Source organism: Heliangelus exortis, chromosome 24 (genome assembly GCF_036169615.1).
Source record: "Heliangelus exortis chromosome 24, bHelExo1.hap1, whole genome shotgun sequence".
Lineage (NCBI taxonomy): Eukaryota > Metazoa > Chordata > Aves > Apodiformes > Trochilidae > Heliangelus > Heliangelus exortis.
Window position 1 is genome coordinate 3314816 of NC_092445.1, and position 16681 is coordinate 3331496.

General features: G+C 54.4%; 1 protein-coding gene across 2 annotated transcripts in view; it reads right to left on the minus strand.

Moving 5' to 3' along the window:
* The window catches only part of RUNX3 (RUNX family transcription factor 3), a 37850-nt gene extending 25084 nt beyond the window's left edge, over positions 1–12766 (minus strand). The window contains exons 1-3 of one of the 2 annotated variants that reach the window (XM_071767815.1): positions 11998–12766; positions 10891–11047; positions 6388–6492 (exon numbers count right to left, since the gene is read on the minus strand). In XM_071767815.1, the coding sequence (XP_071623916.1) occupies positions 6388–6492; positions 10891–11047; positions 11998–12258 (523 nt within the window). In that variant the 5' untranslated portion in view covers positions 12259–12766. The remainder of the gene's footprint in view (positions 1–6387; positions 6493–10890; positions 11048–11997) is intronic. The other variant, XM_071767814.1, reaches the window with a different exon arrangement.
* Positions 12767–16681: the final 3915 nt, after the last annotated feature.

Genomic DNA, 16681 nt, shown 5'->3' on the forward strand with positions numbered 1-16681 from the left:
TACAGAGCTCATTCCCAGTAATAATGTGGAATATTGTGTCTCTTTTCCCTGAACAAATCAGGTTTTCAGTTTTGCTCATTCTGGTAGTAAATCTCAGGTTCATCTGCAGCCACGAGGGGATGGGAAAGCAGTGGGGGGATGCTTTGCCTTGCCAGCACAGTGCTGCACATCCTTCTTCTCTCTGGCCTCAACCTGGAGCATCCACCAGGAATATGAGATAAATAAATTTTAAAAACCCACAAAAAAACCCAAAAAAACAAAAAAACAAAAAAAAAAACCAAAAAAATACCCCAACCAAACCAAACTAAACAATCAGGGAAAAAAAAAAACAAAACAAACCACCCGACCCAATAGCATAGACTGCTCTGAAGAAAATAATGGATTCAGATGCACCTTAAATAAAGGGGGAAAAGTGAGAAAGGCTTTTTCAGGGTGGTTTGTGGAGACGCCGGGGTCTGGGGAGCCAGCGAGGCGCTGGGTGTGTGATGGGAACTGAGATGGAGGGGGTGAGATACGGGGCTGTGGGCAGCGGTGCTGAGGTGTGTCCAGGCTGGCCGGGGCAGTTCAGGGCTCTGCTTTTATCAGCCCAGCTCCGAGATGGATCGAGAAGCCACGGGGAGGGATGTGTCATCCCCAGGAAGTGCTGATCCAACCCTTTTCCCTCCCCAGCTGCCACCCGGGGAGTGCAAATGCTGCTGGAAGAAATGTCCTCCCAGCAGGGCTGGGGGTCCCTGGGCACCCACCTCCCTCAGCACCCCACTATTACCAGTGGCAAAGCCCTCTTCAGGCTGGATTTCCAGGCGGGATTTCCAGTCAATCTTTCTCCCACTTTTTTGCCCAATACTTAAAACCCCAGAGCACAGGGTGCTCAAGACCAGCCAGCACCCAAGCTGCAGCTTTGCACCTACAGGCTATCAGCACCCTAAGGACAGAGATGCCACCGACACCCTGTGCAGCCACGGATAAGGGGGTTTCCACCCTCCCCAGAGCCCAGGAGAGAACGTGGGGCCGGGGCTGACGTCTCTTGCAGGGGAGTGGGTGGAGAGGGAAACCCTCACCCAGCTGAGGCTCTCGAAAATATGAAAGCAAAAAAGCAGCAGTTCTTGGAAACGACTCCGAGCCGTGGGAGGTGAGAAGCTTTTCCACCCGCCGGCTACGTGCAGCAAACCAGGGGGGAGCCAGAATCGCGGCCACCGGGCTGTCCCCTCCGGGGTGGCACCGCTCCCAGCACGGCCCCATCGCTCCTTCCCCAGGGACACAGAGAGGGGGGGAAGGAGATTTCTGGGGAGGAAAAGCGGCCACGGAGGGGATTTGTGTCTGTGAGGGATGGGGCTCAGCCAGAAAAACCCCGCCGGGACGAGATGGAGAGGGGCTATGGAGAAGAGGAGGCTCAGGGGAGACCTCATCACTCTCTCCAACTCCCTGAAAGGAGGTTGGAGCCAGGGGGGGTTGGGATCTTTTCCCAGGCAACTCTCAGCAAGACAAGAGGGCACAAGAGGTCTCAAGTTGTGCCAGGGGAGGTTTAGGTTGGACATTAGAAAAAATTTCTTTCTGGAGAGGGTGCTCAGCCATTGGAATGGGCTGCCCAGGGAAGGGGTGGATTCTCCATCCCTGGAGATATTTCAAAAGAGCCTGGATGTGGCACTCAGTGCCATGGGCTGGGAACCACGGGGGGAGTGGATCAAGGGTTGGACTTGATGAGCTCTGAGGTCCCTTCCAACCCAGCCAATTCTAGGATTCTATGATTCCTGCCTGGCTGGAGGGGGCTCAGCCACTAAACTCTCCTCCTCCTCCCGATCCTGCAGCAAGGGGGGACAGGCTCCTGCCCTTCACTGTGGTCACACCAAGCAGAGACACAACCAAAAACCCCAAATCTCTGATGCAGACACCCGAAAGGAGCAGGGCAGGGGACACCAACCAGGACCTGGCAACAACTTGCGCCCAGTGGGAGACAAGGAGGGACTTGGGGACATCAGTGCCCCTCACTCTTCAGGTGTGAAGCTACAACCCTTCCACATCCTCACCCTCCACTTCTTCCCTAGCCCAGGACAGGAGGAAAAAAAAAATCAAACTGCAACGTCAGAGCAAGGAGGGTCCTTGCTGCTCGGCAAGGGCTGCAGCCCCCAGTGTCTCCCTCCAACATCCTACTCTCTCCTCTATTCTACTTCTTTGACTTAGTAGGGAGGAAAACCACCCTCAGTTCACCCCAACTTACACAGAATTAAACCTCAGAAAGCAACTTGCCAGTCAGAGCAGTCCAAGCCCTCACCACAGCCTCAAAGGGCTCTGCAGATCCTGGTGTATCCCACCTTAAATCCCTGTCCACCTCCCCAGCACCCACAGCCAGGGCTCTGCAGACTGGCAGCCCAGAGGGATGAGTTTTACCCTGGCTGGGTACAGATGTGTTTCCCCACAAGGGTTACAGGGGTTGATCAAATCCTCTCAGTCTCCTTTTCCCTCTCGACACGGTGACCAGGGCAGCAGGGACAGGGTGGGAATCAGAAACAAGGGGTTAAGGGCAAAGGGCATTTATAAAGGGGGGAGATTGTGTAAGGGTGACCAGGTGGCAGCAAGAAAAAAAAGTCAAAAAGAGGGGGAGAAAAAAAAAAAAGACATTTAAAGGAGGAAAAAAAAAAAAATACTTTGCACAAGAGCTCACAGGAGATGGGCAGAAAGGAGCTGGTGCTGCAAGGAGGAGGAGAGGAAAAAGTGGCAGCAAAGGAGGAGAGAGGAGAGGGAAGGGGCAAGGGAAGGCAGCCAGCAGGTGGGTGTCAGGGGGAGGCCCTGGAGGTGCTCCCATTTCCCCAGGAACAGACTAAACATTCCTGGTTAGCTTCCAGCTATTGGTTTTTCCATGTTCTGCCTCTTGTGGATTATTTTGCAAGCAGCTGGGGATGCGGGAGGGCTTTGCACCAGGGCTGTGGAGCAGGCGAGTCAGGCTCTTGCTAAATAAAGAGCTGCAGAGAAGGGGGAGAAAATAATAAAAAAAGGAAATTCCACAGGAAGTTCAACTATTTTATTACTTCCTGTTTGTACAAAGTATGTCAACACTTGGCACCCGCTGCGCCATTTGTTTAGAGCTAAGGTGTCAACTGGAAAAAAAAAAAAAAAGTCCTTTTTCTCTCCAGATCTAACCCCAAAAGAGCCTGAGCACAAGAAAAAATACTATCTTGGAATGAGTGAGCAGGGAATATTAGAGGAATCCTTGCAGGGAATCCTTGGAGACCACGGAGGAGCAGCTGAGAAGGTGTCTTGGCCAAAGCCACCATCGTTACCAGCTGCTCCTTGCTCCTTCAGCCAACCATGGCTGAACGAGTTCAGCTCCAGTTCCAACCCAGTTGGGCTCCATCTCAGCCCTGTGAGGGGCTCTGCTGTCATCCACCCCTCTGCCCTTTCTTGCCCAACTCAGCTCCATTTCCAGCTCCTCAGAAGTTGTTTTTGTCTGGGCACAGCTTTAGTTAAAAGGCTTGCTCAAGGGCTGAGATGAAGCCATGGGACAGGGGGGGGGAAGATGAATGGGATGCTCAGAAGGTGGGGGCATGGAGCACAGCTATGTTTCTGACCCAAAAAGCCCCACGAGAACATTTGCTGGAGGAAATTCTGCAGCATCTGAGAAGATGATGCCCAGGGCTTTCCCAGGATACTGAGACAAACGACCAATTCTTTCCACATTCAGGGGGAGCTTTGCTGCCTGCTCTCACCAGCCTCTCCCCAGCCAGCACCAATCCTGCCCAGCAGGAGCCAACACACACCACGTCCTGCTCATTTGCAACACTGCAGCCAAAAAGGGGGGAAAAAATACATATATTTTCATGTACATAAATATCTACCCACGTTTACATCCCTGTAAAAAATTATCTATACGCGTGTAAAAAATTGCACATCCTATGGGCACCTCCCAAAGCCAAAGGAGGGCACCCAAACCATCGTGTCAGGCCAAAGCTGGTTATTACCAGGGCTTTACCAGCTGGGTGGCCAGTGCACCAAGGAGTGCTGTGCCCAAGAGCCACCCAGTGGCAGGTTAACCAGGAAAACCACCTTGGTTTTCCATGAGTGAGCCCAGATTATTTTGCAGCCAGTATTTCCACACCGAGGGGTTCTGCAGAGGACTGCAGGGAGGGAAGGGGCAAAGGGCATGATTTATTTATTTCTTTTCTCTCAGGTTCATTGGTAAATGCAAACCAACACAATGTGGCAAAGAGTGGGTTTTAATTTTTTTTTTTTTTCCTTCTTGCACAAGACACCGAATTTCCACCAAATATTAATTTAAGCCCCAGGGTCAAACAGGGAATCAAAATTACTTTTACTGCCAAGGAATCTACAACGATCTGAAAAAAATTTTCTTTTTTAAAAAAAATGCTCAACTTGAGTCTCAAACCTTATTCACAGGGGTGCAGGGATGGGGAAGAGATTGACTTCTGGGGTTCACAAAGGTGTAAGCAGTGAATAAACACCCCACAGCCCTCCTGGAGGAGCCTCCACCTCCAGCACAAACACTGTGAGGTCCACGGATCACAAAAATAAGGAGAAAACTGCTGACCTGGCAGCCTGGGCCAGCGTCCCAGGGAGAGCATCCCTCGGGCACCCCGAGCAGAGCCAGGACAAGCTGCCCCATCCTCCTCTTTTCCTTTATTAAGCCAAATGAAGGCACAGCCCCAACCCAAGCAGCACGGGGCCAGCATGCCCACGGCTCAGCCCCCAGCTCTCCCCCACTTGGTGATGGAGCCTGAGCCTCCATATCAGAAAATTTAAATTAAAGATGAGGAGTGATGAGCAGAGATGCTGAAATTCAAGAGGAACGGGTGTGATTCAGCTGGGGTTTGGCGGGCGCTGGCAAGCGGTGGAGTCAGAGCAAACCAAACACCAAGAGTAGTAACTATCTCACCTTGTATTATTATTTATGTATTCCTCATTATTATTATTATTAGAAAGGAGATCTGATGCAGAAGATAAGGGGCCAAGCCTGGAGTCGGGAGACCTGGTTTCTATTCCTGACCTGGAAGACTTGCGAAATTCCCTGCCCAAACCCTCCTTGCTTTCCACTCCCAGCCAGGGTTGATCCCATTCCTGGGGGCTGCAGCACCCACCAGGATCTAAGTTTGCTCACAGCAGGGTCCTGCCTTGTGTTTTCTGGCTTAAAAAGAAAAACCAACAACTTTGCATCGCCTGGATCCCAGCTCTGCAAAATCAGCCCAGCAGCTCGACACCTCCCGTAAAACCTCTCCAAAATAAAAAGCAAGGGGGAAGAAAATCCAACAAACCCCCAAGTAAATGAAATCCCCTCGCCAAGGTAACAGCCTCCACCTGGCCTGACATCAAGGGGCAGCGATGGCCCCACGACAGCATCAACAGAAAATATTTTCTGAAGCTTATTTAGAAGGATCAAACCGTTTCCCTTCAATTTGGGCACCGGCAGCTTTACACGCACGGGGAACAAACTCTGCTTTATAGTGCCCGGGGTGGTGCTGAGTGAGCAGGAAGGCAAAGCCAGAGCAAAAAGCTGGAGATGGGGCCCTGGGTATGAGGTGCCACCATAGAGGGGGTCCCAGAGAGCAGAAAATACTCATGGAAAGAGGAAACTCCTCCAGCCACTGGATCACGGGAGCTGGCGAGGGCAGCTGAAATCAGCCCGACACCCAAAACCAACCCAGAGAAGTGGGTTTGCAGCTGCCTCTGCAAAGAGCCACCCGCAGCCAAGAGGTCCCATCCCGCATCCAGGAGAACCTGAATGATCAAAACAAAGCCATTTCTGCGGGTTGAATCATCTCTTTGGTTTTCTCAAGCAACGCAGCAGCCCCCGGCCGGAGCCTTTGACGAGCTGAAAGTGAAACCACCACTAACCAAAAGGGGAAGGTGCTCACTGAGCTCTCCTGGGCCTGTGTGGACAGACAGGCAAATACAAGCTTGGTGTGGGAGAAAACCTGCAAACATTTTTACTTTAATAAGCAGCCAGACAACCTCCAAACCCAATCACAGCACCTCTGGCTTCGTAACCCTGCTGGAACCACCCTGTGCACCTCCAGACTCAAATCCTCTGCATTTTTTGCTGTCGAAACCCCAAAGCTTTTCTTTCCCCCTCTCTGTGTCCCAACCACATGAAGATGGAGCTATAAAACTGTCCCTTCTGCAAGAGATACAGAGAAGGGTGGGACAAGTGTTCAGCAGGGACACACACCAGAAGAAAATAAAATACAAACACAGCCAAACTGTGCCCACTCGGGGCTCTCTTGGCCTCACCAACACCAGCTCAGCCCCTCCACACATGCTGCAAATGATGCTGGCCTGGCTGGCTGCATCCCCCATCCTTTGGCCACAGAGAGCTCAGCTCCCAACCCAGCACCCCCTCTCCATGTGCTCAGTGGCTGCCAAATAAAACAGGTCACTTACTTCGTGGCTCCCGGGGTCCGTCTACAGTCACTTTGATGGCTCGGTGATAGGTGGCAACTTGGGTGGGGTTGGTGAACACGGTGATGGTCAGGGTGAAGCTTTTCCCTAAGGAGGGGGAGAAAAGAAAAAACAAGAGGAATGAGGATATTCATGTGGGTCCCAGCTCTTGTGGGAGCGAAAGGCTCCTGTCGGAGCGAGCTCAGATACAAAATATCCACATCCACCGAACTCCAACACACACATCATTTAATTTTATGAGACATTATTGCTGAGACACAAAGCTCGGTCGGCTCCCACTGGGGTTCAGCTGGCTGCAGCAGAGAGAGGCTTGGACCTGCTTCAGAGCAGGAGTCAAGACCTTCTTGGATGCAAAAGTCACTTGCTCCCCCTTCCCCTGTCCTGTCCCCATATCGACCCCTCCACCCACAGCAGCTTCCTGGTGCCTTCCCGCTCCAATGTTTCCCCTTTTCCCATGGGAATTCAGCTCTGAAATGTAGTGCTGGATGGAGGAGCCACTCCGTGAAGGGTGAATTTGAGGCCTGTTGTCCATCAAAAGCTCAAACTGGTGAGGTGGCACCAATCTGCAAGCAACGGGTGCCCAGGAACCAAGGTGGCTTTGTCCCCTCTAATGCGTGAGGACATCTGGAGGAGCTCTCGGTTGCACACCCACAGCTCGTGTGCAGGAACTAGGGTCAGAAGCTGGAAACCACAAAATAAGAGCTGAATCCGTCCAGTTTTGGCCACCAAAAGTGGCTACCAGACAGGTGGCCCTGCCAGCCACGGGGACTGTTCCCCTCTCCCAGCCCTGACCAGAGAGCAGGAACCTGCTGCTGGGAAAGGGCTCAGCCCAAGGGGAGGCTCCAGGACAGCGGGGTCCATTCCCAGCCTGGTCCCCATGGGATGAGCCTCTGTTCTCCTGCAGCCTCCCCATATTCAGGAGTCTCCCGAGTAAAGGAGGGAGCCTGCAGAAACAATGGAGCCATCGGCTCTAAGTGGACCTCCCAAGGGCCATCACTGCGGGATTTCAAAGGTATCGAGTACTTGAGAGGTATAAACCCTTGCAGGAATCAGGCTGGAAATGGCCGTGCTACAGGCTGGAGCTCCTCCAGTTTTTATTTCACAAATAAACACAGGAAAAAGACACCTTCTTTCCCTTTTCCCCAAAGGGATTAAGGGTTTTCAGATCCCAGCCATCCTCGATTAACAGGGTTGGACCTGGGAATATCCATAAGAAAAAAAACAAACCCCCCCCCCAAAAAAAAAAAACCAACAACCTTTTTTATACAGCTAGAAGCAAAAAAGAATAAACAGAAAATTAAAATTATCTGCTTCGGAGAATATCCTGCAATTATCCCAGGTGGGAGAGCTTCTCTGCAGGACAGACGGGGAGGAGATGGGGAGGAGAGGGCGGTGTGGGACTCCGGCTTTAAAGCAGACATCAAGCATCGAGCCGTGCACTACCTCAGCTTTTTAAACAGCACTAAAGGCTGCACAAACCTTCAGTTGATTTGCTGCAGAAAAAGGAATTTTTTAACCTCCCGGTTCCGATTTTAATCCCCAACCAAGCGGTCGCACCGAGAACCTGGAGGGAGGAGCTGCGGTGCCGCAGCCTGCGGAGCACGAAGGCTCCCGGGCGTCTGCACGGCCACATAAAAAACAACCAACACCGAGGATTTATTGGCAAAAAACGTTTGCAGAACCAAAGCACAGGAGGGGAGGATTATTAGGAGCTATCATCTAGGAAATTCCAGGGGTGGGAGTCCCTTAGTTTGGATGTGTCCGGCTTGGGAAACATAATCCTCCCGCACGTCCGAGGAGCTGAGCCCAGCGGCTCTGTGTCCAACTTCCCTACCTACATCTGATATATATTTTTATTTCTTAATATTTTATTTTCCATGGGAAACAACTTCCCTGCATTTCAGTCCCTCCTCTCGCTCACTGCAGATAAAAACACCTCTCCAGGGAGGACGGCTGCAGCACGGAGCCGGCCGGGCCGTTTTTGCTCCTCTTAAGAGCTCTCAAAAATCCTCCCATGAATAATAATAAAAAAAAAGAATTATTACTCAGCATCATTTTTACTCATTTCCCGCCTTCTCAGGAGGCCGGGCTGAGGTTCCTCATTCCCACCGTGCCCCCAGCATCCCTGCAATAGATGTGTGGGGCTGGATCCCAGCTCCTGGGTGGGTCTGGGAGCAGCCAGAGCTCCGTGGGGGATTCATTTTATACGGTGCAATCTGAGCAGAAATTTTGGGGTTTTTTTTTGTTGTTGTTGTTTAGGGTTTTTTGGGGGCGAGATTTGGTTTTGGGGTTTTTTTTTTGGGTTTTGTTTTGTTTTGTTGTTTTTCTCTTGAGCAAAGAATAGCGGGAAACTGGTCCTTATCCCTCCCCCCCCCCTCCTTTTTTTTTTTTTTTTTTGTCTTGCACATGGAAATAGTAATTTGGGTTTTTTGGGGGTGGGGGCAGGGTGCATGGACCTGCTCTTCCCAGCTCACAATGCCGGGCAATTATCCCAGACACGTAAATACTAAAAATAATAATAATCCCCAATTCCAAAATATTTCAAGTCACGTTTTCAAAACGGCTGCTGGTTTTCCAGGGCTCCTGCAGCCCAGGCTTTCACTGGGGGCACCTTTACATATCCACGTGTCGGCCCATCGGATTTACACCAGCATTTACACACACCCAGAGCTCTGGTCCAACAGAAGGTTTTGCAGCGAATTCAGATTTCTGCCCGAATCAACGAAACCAGCACCGAGCTTCCCGAAACGAAGCCAAAGTAAGGGAATCAAAGGTGACACTTCGAATAAAAATTCAATAGTAACGATTTTTCACACTAAATCGGTCTGAAATAGCCCCTGGCCGGGAAAAACACTGGGAACTAAACACACGCTTCACGCTACTGTGCAGCCCCAGGGAGCCCCGATGGGGCTATTTCTCTGCAAACAAAAGCCTCACCCCACAGGAATATATAAAAAATTAAAATAAATCAGCACTTGTGTTCCACTCCTCGTTCAGTTAGAGCCAGCGGAGGTGTTTCCACTGCTGTGATGGGCATTTGTCAGGACTCTGCCCAAAAGAGACCGTTCACCCAAGTGCTTTTTGAGAGTATGAACTACTGTGAAATCAGAGCTTGTGACTGCAGAGGAAGAGAGCTAATAATTCAAGCGTCAAGCTGAGATTGGGTTGCATTCAGTTTGTGTAAGAAGGATGAAGAAAATAATTTAAAAATTACCCAAACCAAAAAGCAAAGAGCCCGAGAGAATAATTGATTACAGAAATGAAAGCTTAATTCATAAAAGAAAAGCATTTTCCATCCATCAACCTGCAACCAGTTAAGTGGCGAGTTTTAAAGAAACTGCAATATGCAGAAGGAGCCAACAGGAAAAAGGAAATGTATGAAAGAATGTAAACTATTCAAGTTTCATAAAGAGGAACAAGTAAACAGTTATTACATGCAAATAATTCCTAACATCACTGTTTTTAATTAATGTGTACAAGTCAAAATATGACATCGTGTGTATACATTCAAAGTCTTTAAGAAAACGCTGTCGCATGGCTATTAAAATACAATATTCCTGGTTTTGTTTACATGAACAATTAAGTGCTTCGTTCTGCAGTGCTTATTGGTGATGAAATGCTGAAATTCTATTTATACTACTTGAAACTCGGGTCCAATCTGGCCAGGAGTGATGGAGCAGAGGGAAGGGCCGGCGGGACTCTGCCCCCGACACCCGCTCAATATTTTCGGGGAATTTATTTCCCTCTCCCCTGATGGCACAGTCTGATTTTCTTGAAGGTTTGCTTTGAAAAAGTCAGCAGCGCGATCCCTTCCAGGCTAAGCGATGGAGCCTCTACGGCTCTACGGACAGAATGGAAAATTTCTCTCCCGTTTTTCCATGCAACAAGAGTGAAGAAAACGAGCGAATCATCCCCAAAACGGCTCCCGCATCACCCGATCGCAACAAGCCTTCTCGCACCTCTGGCTCCCCGCATTCTGAGATAATAATTGTACTTCAACCACCTGATTTTCCTCTCCATTTACGAAGGAGCTGCCAGGTGGGACATCGCCCCTAAGCTCATGCACCTGCGGGGAGGGACCCACCGTACTCCCCCTCTGACCTCGAGAAATTTGGGGCGGGAGCTGCTCTGCAATCATTGCGAAGCTTTCACAATGAGATTTTCTTTTTTTTTTTTCCTCCACGGTCCTTTCCTGACACTCCGGGGACGAGCAGGGGCCGCTCCCGCAACCCTCCCGGCAACTGCTTCGGGGCTGAGGGGTTCCACCCCTGCTTGACAAGCTCAGCCCGCAGTAACAAAACCACCTATCCACCAGAAACACGCCGTTATAATAGAAAAATAAATAAAACCTTTTTCCCTCCCTTTCTTAAAAAAACAAAACAAAACACCATAAAAACCAACCAACCAAAAAAAAAAAAAAAAACCAAACCAAAACACACCAAAAAACGAGATAAAAAAGCCAACCATTTTCTGGCCGGTACCTACCCCTGCCGCTTCTCCCAACAAATCTGAGGTCGTTAAATCTTGCTACTTGGTTTTTCATCACGGCGGAGGCGTTGCGAAGCTCCGCCGAGTAATTTTCGTCGTTCCCCGCCATCACCGTGACCACCGTCCCATCGGGCACATCTCCGAGGGCTACGACCTAGGGCAGGACCGGAGGAGTTTAGGCTAAAATTAATCGCGCTCGGAGTTAACCTGCCCTACAGTTTCCCCCCACAAAACCAAAGCAAAACCAAAAGCAACCCGAGCAGCCGGGGACAGCAGGAAAATCGGAGGAAGGGGGAAAATGCGCTTATAAAGGGTTAAAAGGAGCGAGGGAATTCCACGGGACACGGGGGAATTCCCGCTGGGCTTTTATTTTGTTTAAGGCAAAATAAAACGCTGCGGACCGGGATTCCGGAGCTCCGCGCCCGGACCAGAGAAGCCGGCGGGGCTGCGCGGCCGCGGAGGTGAACGCGGAGCCTGCACCCGGCTAGCGGATAAAGGCCCTGCCTCCCCGGGGAGAAGCCACCCGAGCCCCCGGCGCCAGGACGGCGGGGGAACCCGGTTTGCGAACCCGCATCCCACCTCCCGGGGACTCCGCTACCGTCCCGCCCGGCTTCTCTCGCCTCTCCTCCCGCTGATTTTTCGGTTCCAGCCCCGTTCCCCCAAGCCCCGGGGGCCCAGCGGGGATGCCCAGCCCAGGGGTGCCCCGTCGGGTACTGTAGCGGCCGCGGGGAGCCCGGGCAGTGCAGCCCGGTGCCAGGCGCTTCAGTTCTTCGCTTTTTTTGTTGCAGATTAGATCTCCCTTCCATGCCTCTCGCTCCCTCTCCCAAGGAAAGTAATTAACCTCCACTCTCATTAAACTTCAAAGTCGCCCGAGAGCTCCTAACTGTACGGAATATCTAAGATGCTGTGACCGCGGGGCAATGCGGAGACTTGATTAAAAATAATAAACCGAGCTCCCTTGAAGGTGATGTCAGGAGCGAGTTAAAGCGAAAGGGGCGGAGGGAAAGAGGCGAATGGGTCGGGACGAAGGGCAAGCCTGGAGCCCAGCCGGTCCCTCCGAGCTACCTGCCCGGTCACAGCCCTTCCCGCAGCTCCCGAGCTTACCTTGAAGGCGACGGGCAGCGTCTTGTTGCACCTCCAGTGAGACGGCAGCACCGAGCACAAGAAGTTGGGGCTGTCGGTGCGCACCAGTTCGCCGGCGTGGTCGGCCAATACATCCACGACGGAGCGGACTTCGGGCCGAGCCCGGGCGCCCGGTGCGGGACCCCCCAGCGCCCCGCTGTTCTCGCCCATCTTACCGCAGGGGAAGGCCGTGGAGGGGGGTGTGAAGCGCCTGCTGGTGCTCGGGTCTACGGGAATACGCATCACAACGGCGGGCGTCAGGGAGCCGCCGCGGCCGGGGGGTACGAGGTGAGACCCGGCGGGGCCCGGCGCCCACCGCTCGGTTGCGGAGGGGCTCGGCTGCGGGGGGAGGCGGCGGGGGCAGCGGCGGCCGGGCCCCGCGCTGCCTTGCTCCGTCCCGGCAGATCGCCGTCCTCGGTAGGGCGGCGAGAAGTAAACGCTGCGTGGTTTTCCTTCCCGCCCGGTTGCTCCGGGTTTTTTCCCCGGTGGTTTCGCTGCGGTCTCGTCCGCCCCGCCTGGGGAAAGGCGGCGCGGAGCCCCGGCAAAGCCACGTCGCGGCCGGGCACCCTGGACTGCAGGCGGGTTCCCTCGGCCGGGCAGCCCCGAAACCAGCTCCTGAGTGTCCGTCGCGCCGCCCGGTACCGTATTTACTGCCGACCCCGGGGGGGGCGGGACGCGCCCTGACGGACGGGCCGCTTCGCCAACGGGAGGGCTCCGGGGTCCCTTCTCCCCACCCACCACTCGGCTCCCGCGGGGCGAGGGGGCGGGACCACTTCATAAAGAGGCGTGGTCAATGCGAAATAGGCGTGGTCTATGGACAAGAGGCGTGGAAAATATAATCCACGCCCCCAGTGGAAACCCGGCGGGGCGGGCGCCCGTCGGGGCCCCGGTGGCTTCTTGCCGCCGACGCCGCCGGACGGTTTTGGGGCGCCATGGGGCCGGTTTGGGGCTGAGCAGCCGGGCAGAGCAGCAGGGAGTACCCGGGAGCCCCGTCCCCTCTCAACCAAGCTCCCACTTGCTTGCTGCCCACCTGCTCCAGCTGCCCACCCTCCCCTTCGCTGGGGGCATGAGGGCAGCGAACCGGCGACCACCGGCACACGCGTCCCCAAGGGGAGCGGCTTTCCCCACGGCCTGTGCTGAAAACCGCTGTTCCCCAACCTCCACCTATCGGCTTTCCCTCACCCCAAAAAACTGAAAACCGCCTCGATCTCCCGCGGTCCCGGGGCGTCCGCAGCGCCCGGCGCCCCCGGCAGCTCCCCCGGGTTTGTGGCTGCGGGCAGGACCAGTGGCTCCAAACCGGAATCGTTGGCGAGAAAATCCGTGGCGAAGCCACCGGTTCCGTGGGAACACAACGACGGCCGCTGTTCGCTCCGCTCCGCGGCTGCCCGCGGGTCCCCGGCAGCGGCAACCCCCAGCCGCGGGGTGGGCGGGGGGCAGAACCAGGGCAGAACCGGGTGGGCGAGTCGGAGGTTTCCTTGCCCGCGCTGCCCGGCTGTGTCCCGGCTCCGCTGAGCGCTGCCGGTGGGTCCGTCGGAGCGGAGCCGGCCGGGCCGCAGCGTTCCCGGCTCCGCGCTGCGGGGTGTGAGACGCGGATTTCCTTAAAACAAACAAAAATCAACCCAAATATTTTTCTTTTTTCTCCTTTCCTGACTCCCCTACGCAAACCAGTGAAACATTTTCCTCCGCAAGCCTCAATGCGCGGCGGGGCATGCCCGGGCTCTGCATCCCGCAAGACCCGAAAAAAACCCAAACCCGTGTTTGTCCAAAACAAAGAAAAATAGCTTGGTTTTGGTTTTGGTTTTTTTGGTTATTTTGTTTTGTTTTTTTTTTTAACTCGGAAGAGCGGAGGTTTCCTGGCGGCTGCGCCCCGTTACCAACCGGGGCAGCGCGGGTGGCAGGGCCGGGAGAGCTGAGCCCGTCGAGCCGGTGCCCCGGGCTCAGATCCGAGCTCAATCGGCACCGGGAAGTGCCGGGTCTCGGGGAGGCCTCCATCCCCGCGTGTCGGGCTGTCTCCCGCAGTTACCGGAGTTGAAGTTCTGCCCTTTTTAGGTGAAAGCGGCCGCCGGGTTTAGTTCTATTTTTCACCTCCGTTCAGTAGCGGGGAGGACCCACGCAAAAGCCGGCGCGGGGGGCAAGAGCTGCGGGACCTGCGGGGCCGGGTTGCTGCGGCCCCACTCTGGGGGGCTCGGGGGCACGTCCCCATCCCGGTTACCCGCCCGTACTCCCTGGGGAGTTGGGGGGACGGAGAGAGAGATGCGCGGGGGTGACAGTGCGCGTGCGCTGCAGTGCGGTGTCACCGCCGCTAGTCAGCGCCGAGGCTCCGCCGTGCCGAGCGGCGGCTCCGTGACGGGACGGGCGCGACGGCGGGGGACCGGGTGCGACCCCGTCCGAAAGCAAGGGAGGCAAGGCTCTGGCCTCTGCCCACCGCCGAACCGACCCCCCCAGGGCTACCCCCGCCGTTGCCCCAGCCGCTTCCCTCTGCAGCCCTGGGGGTGTCACCCGGTCACAACCCCCACGGGGCTTCAGCCCCGGAGGCGTTCAGGGCGGGTGTCCCCGCAGAGGATGCCTGCACGGTCCTTCAAGGTGGTACGATCGGGTTCGGTCTCAGCAGGATAGCGCAGTGCTTGTTTTCAGGTTTCTCGGCTTTAAATTGCCTTTAAATTCCCGTTCGGTGTCTACTCCCAGCCCTGTCACCTGCGGATTTCTCTAATCACGGAATCACAGGACGGTGGGAATCGGAAGGGACTCCTGGAGATCATCACCAACCCCTGCCAAAGCAGGGTCACCCAGAGCAGGTTGTGCAGGATCACCTTCAGGCAGGTTTGAAATACATCCAAAGACTTCACAACCTCTCTGGGCAGCCCCTCCCAGTGCTCCCACTTTGCACTGGAAGCAATCCTTTGGGAAGCACACCTGATTACATCCCCTCCGTGTCCTCAGAGCAACACACAAACGATTCCCACAGGTCTGGCCATTCCCAGCCGTGCAGGGAACCCCGTCCTGCTCCTTCCTCAAAAGCCACCACTCTCTCGGGCCCCCTCTTTCCTCCAACCCTCAATTCTTGTCTTCAGGGTCGTGGGATGCAAACTCCCACCCGTGACCCATCCTGTGGCCCTGTACTTCCCTGCAGGTGCAAAGCCGATCGCCGATCTGCAACGATACAAACCACGACCCAGAACACAGGGCAGCAGCAAACCAGGCTCCCCTCAGCCTCAAATCAGCCGGGGAACTCTGGAGGTGCAGAGCTCAACAAAGCAACCCAGAGGCTGTTTCTGCACAGAGGTGTTCAAGACAGCAAAACCATCTGGGAGCTCTGGGCATCCCTGTTCCCTCACTGGAATTCACTTTGATTTAAGTTCTCCTTTCCAGCACAGCGGGATTCAGAGCCTCAGCCCGGGACAAACCTCTCCCCGTTCCCATTTGCTGCAAACCAGGAGACATTGACACGTGGGGATTATTCCTCCACCACCCCCCCTGTGCTCCGGAGGAGGTTAAGGGAGGAAAAGACCCAGGATTTGCACCGGCCTCTTTCCAAATGCTCAAAAGCTACTGTTCACATCGCAGGGAGGTCAGCAGCTCTTTAAATCATTACTCGCTGGGATTACTTCCCTTACAGACTCCTCCGGAGTTTGTAATTCATTTGAGCTGGTATTTAGCAGCAGAGCCGTTCCTTTCGAGGACGAGGAAGCGAGCTCAGAGGCTTTATAGGAAGCTTTCTATTAAAAATCCATTGCAAACTCTGCTTCAGACCTCTCAGGAGCACGGCACGCAGTAGGGCCAGGCGGGCGTCTGGATCTATTTTGTAGTTAAGGGAAGGGGATCTGAGAGCAGCACGCAGGGAGGGAGCGTGCTATTCATTCATAAATCAAACAACAGATGCTGAGTCCAATGGGGTGCGCCATGGTGACAGTTTTTAACCCCTGATTATCACCGCTAAAACGGGCTCCCCCCCCCCCCCCCGCCCCGGGGCAATTACGGGCACTGCGGGGAGAGGATCCTGCGGGAGGAAGCTGCGGGGCTCAGGGGAAGGAATAAAGGGAAATTGCCAAGGGGGAAAAGGCAGTGGCTGCCCCAGACATAACTCAGGGGGATGCCTGTGCTCGGCGAAGGAGCAGCCGTGAGAATGGACTGTTGACGACTCCAGCAGAGCTGCACCAGGCTCTGGGCTGCACCTGGGCTTGGGCCATACCCGCAGAGGGGGTAATCCCGCTCAGCACCGGCTTCTCTGGCCAGGGATGCAGCCTGAGATAAGACCCCGAACCTGGACATCCATTAACCCCACGGCTGCCCAAATTCACGTGTCTGTGCACAGCCCCAGCCCTAGTGCCTGGTGGCCAGGATCCTCGTTTGGGGCAGCAAGAGGAGGAGGAAGGCTTTAGCAAGAGTTTCAGATTCTGGCATGAATCCCCTGAGAAAATCTACCTGAGATTTCCACCTGGTTGCCTGGGACCAAGTGTCATTCATCGTCATTTAAAGGATTAGAAATGTGACCAGGGAAGTGGTAGCTGACTCTCCCTACAGCTTTGGAGCTTGCCTGTCCTGCCCCTTCTCCCCATTTTACACCAATATATTTAATTACCTGTCCTCACTTCAATCAGCATCCCCAGGGAGACACTCCAGGGGTGTGTGCACCCACTCACATGTCCTCAGCCACCCAGGAACCAGA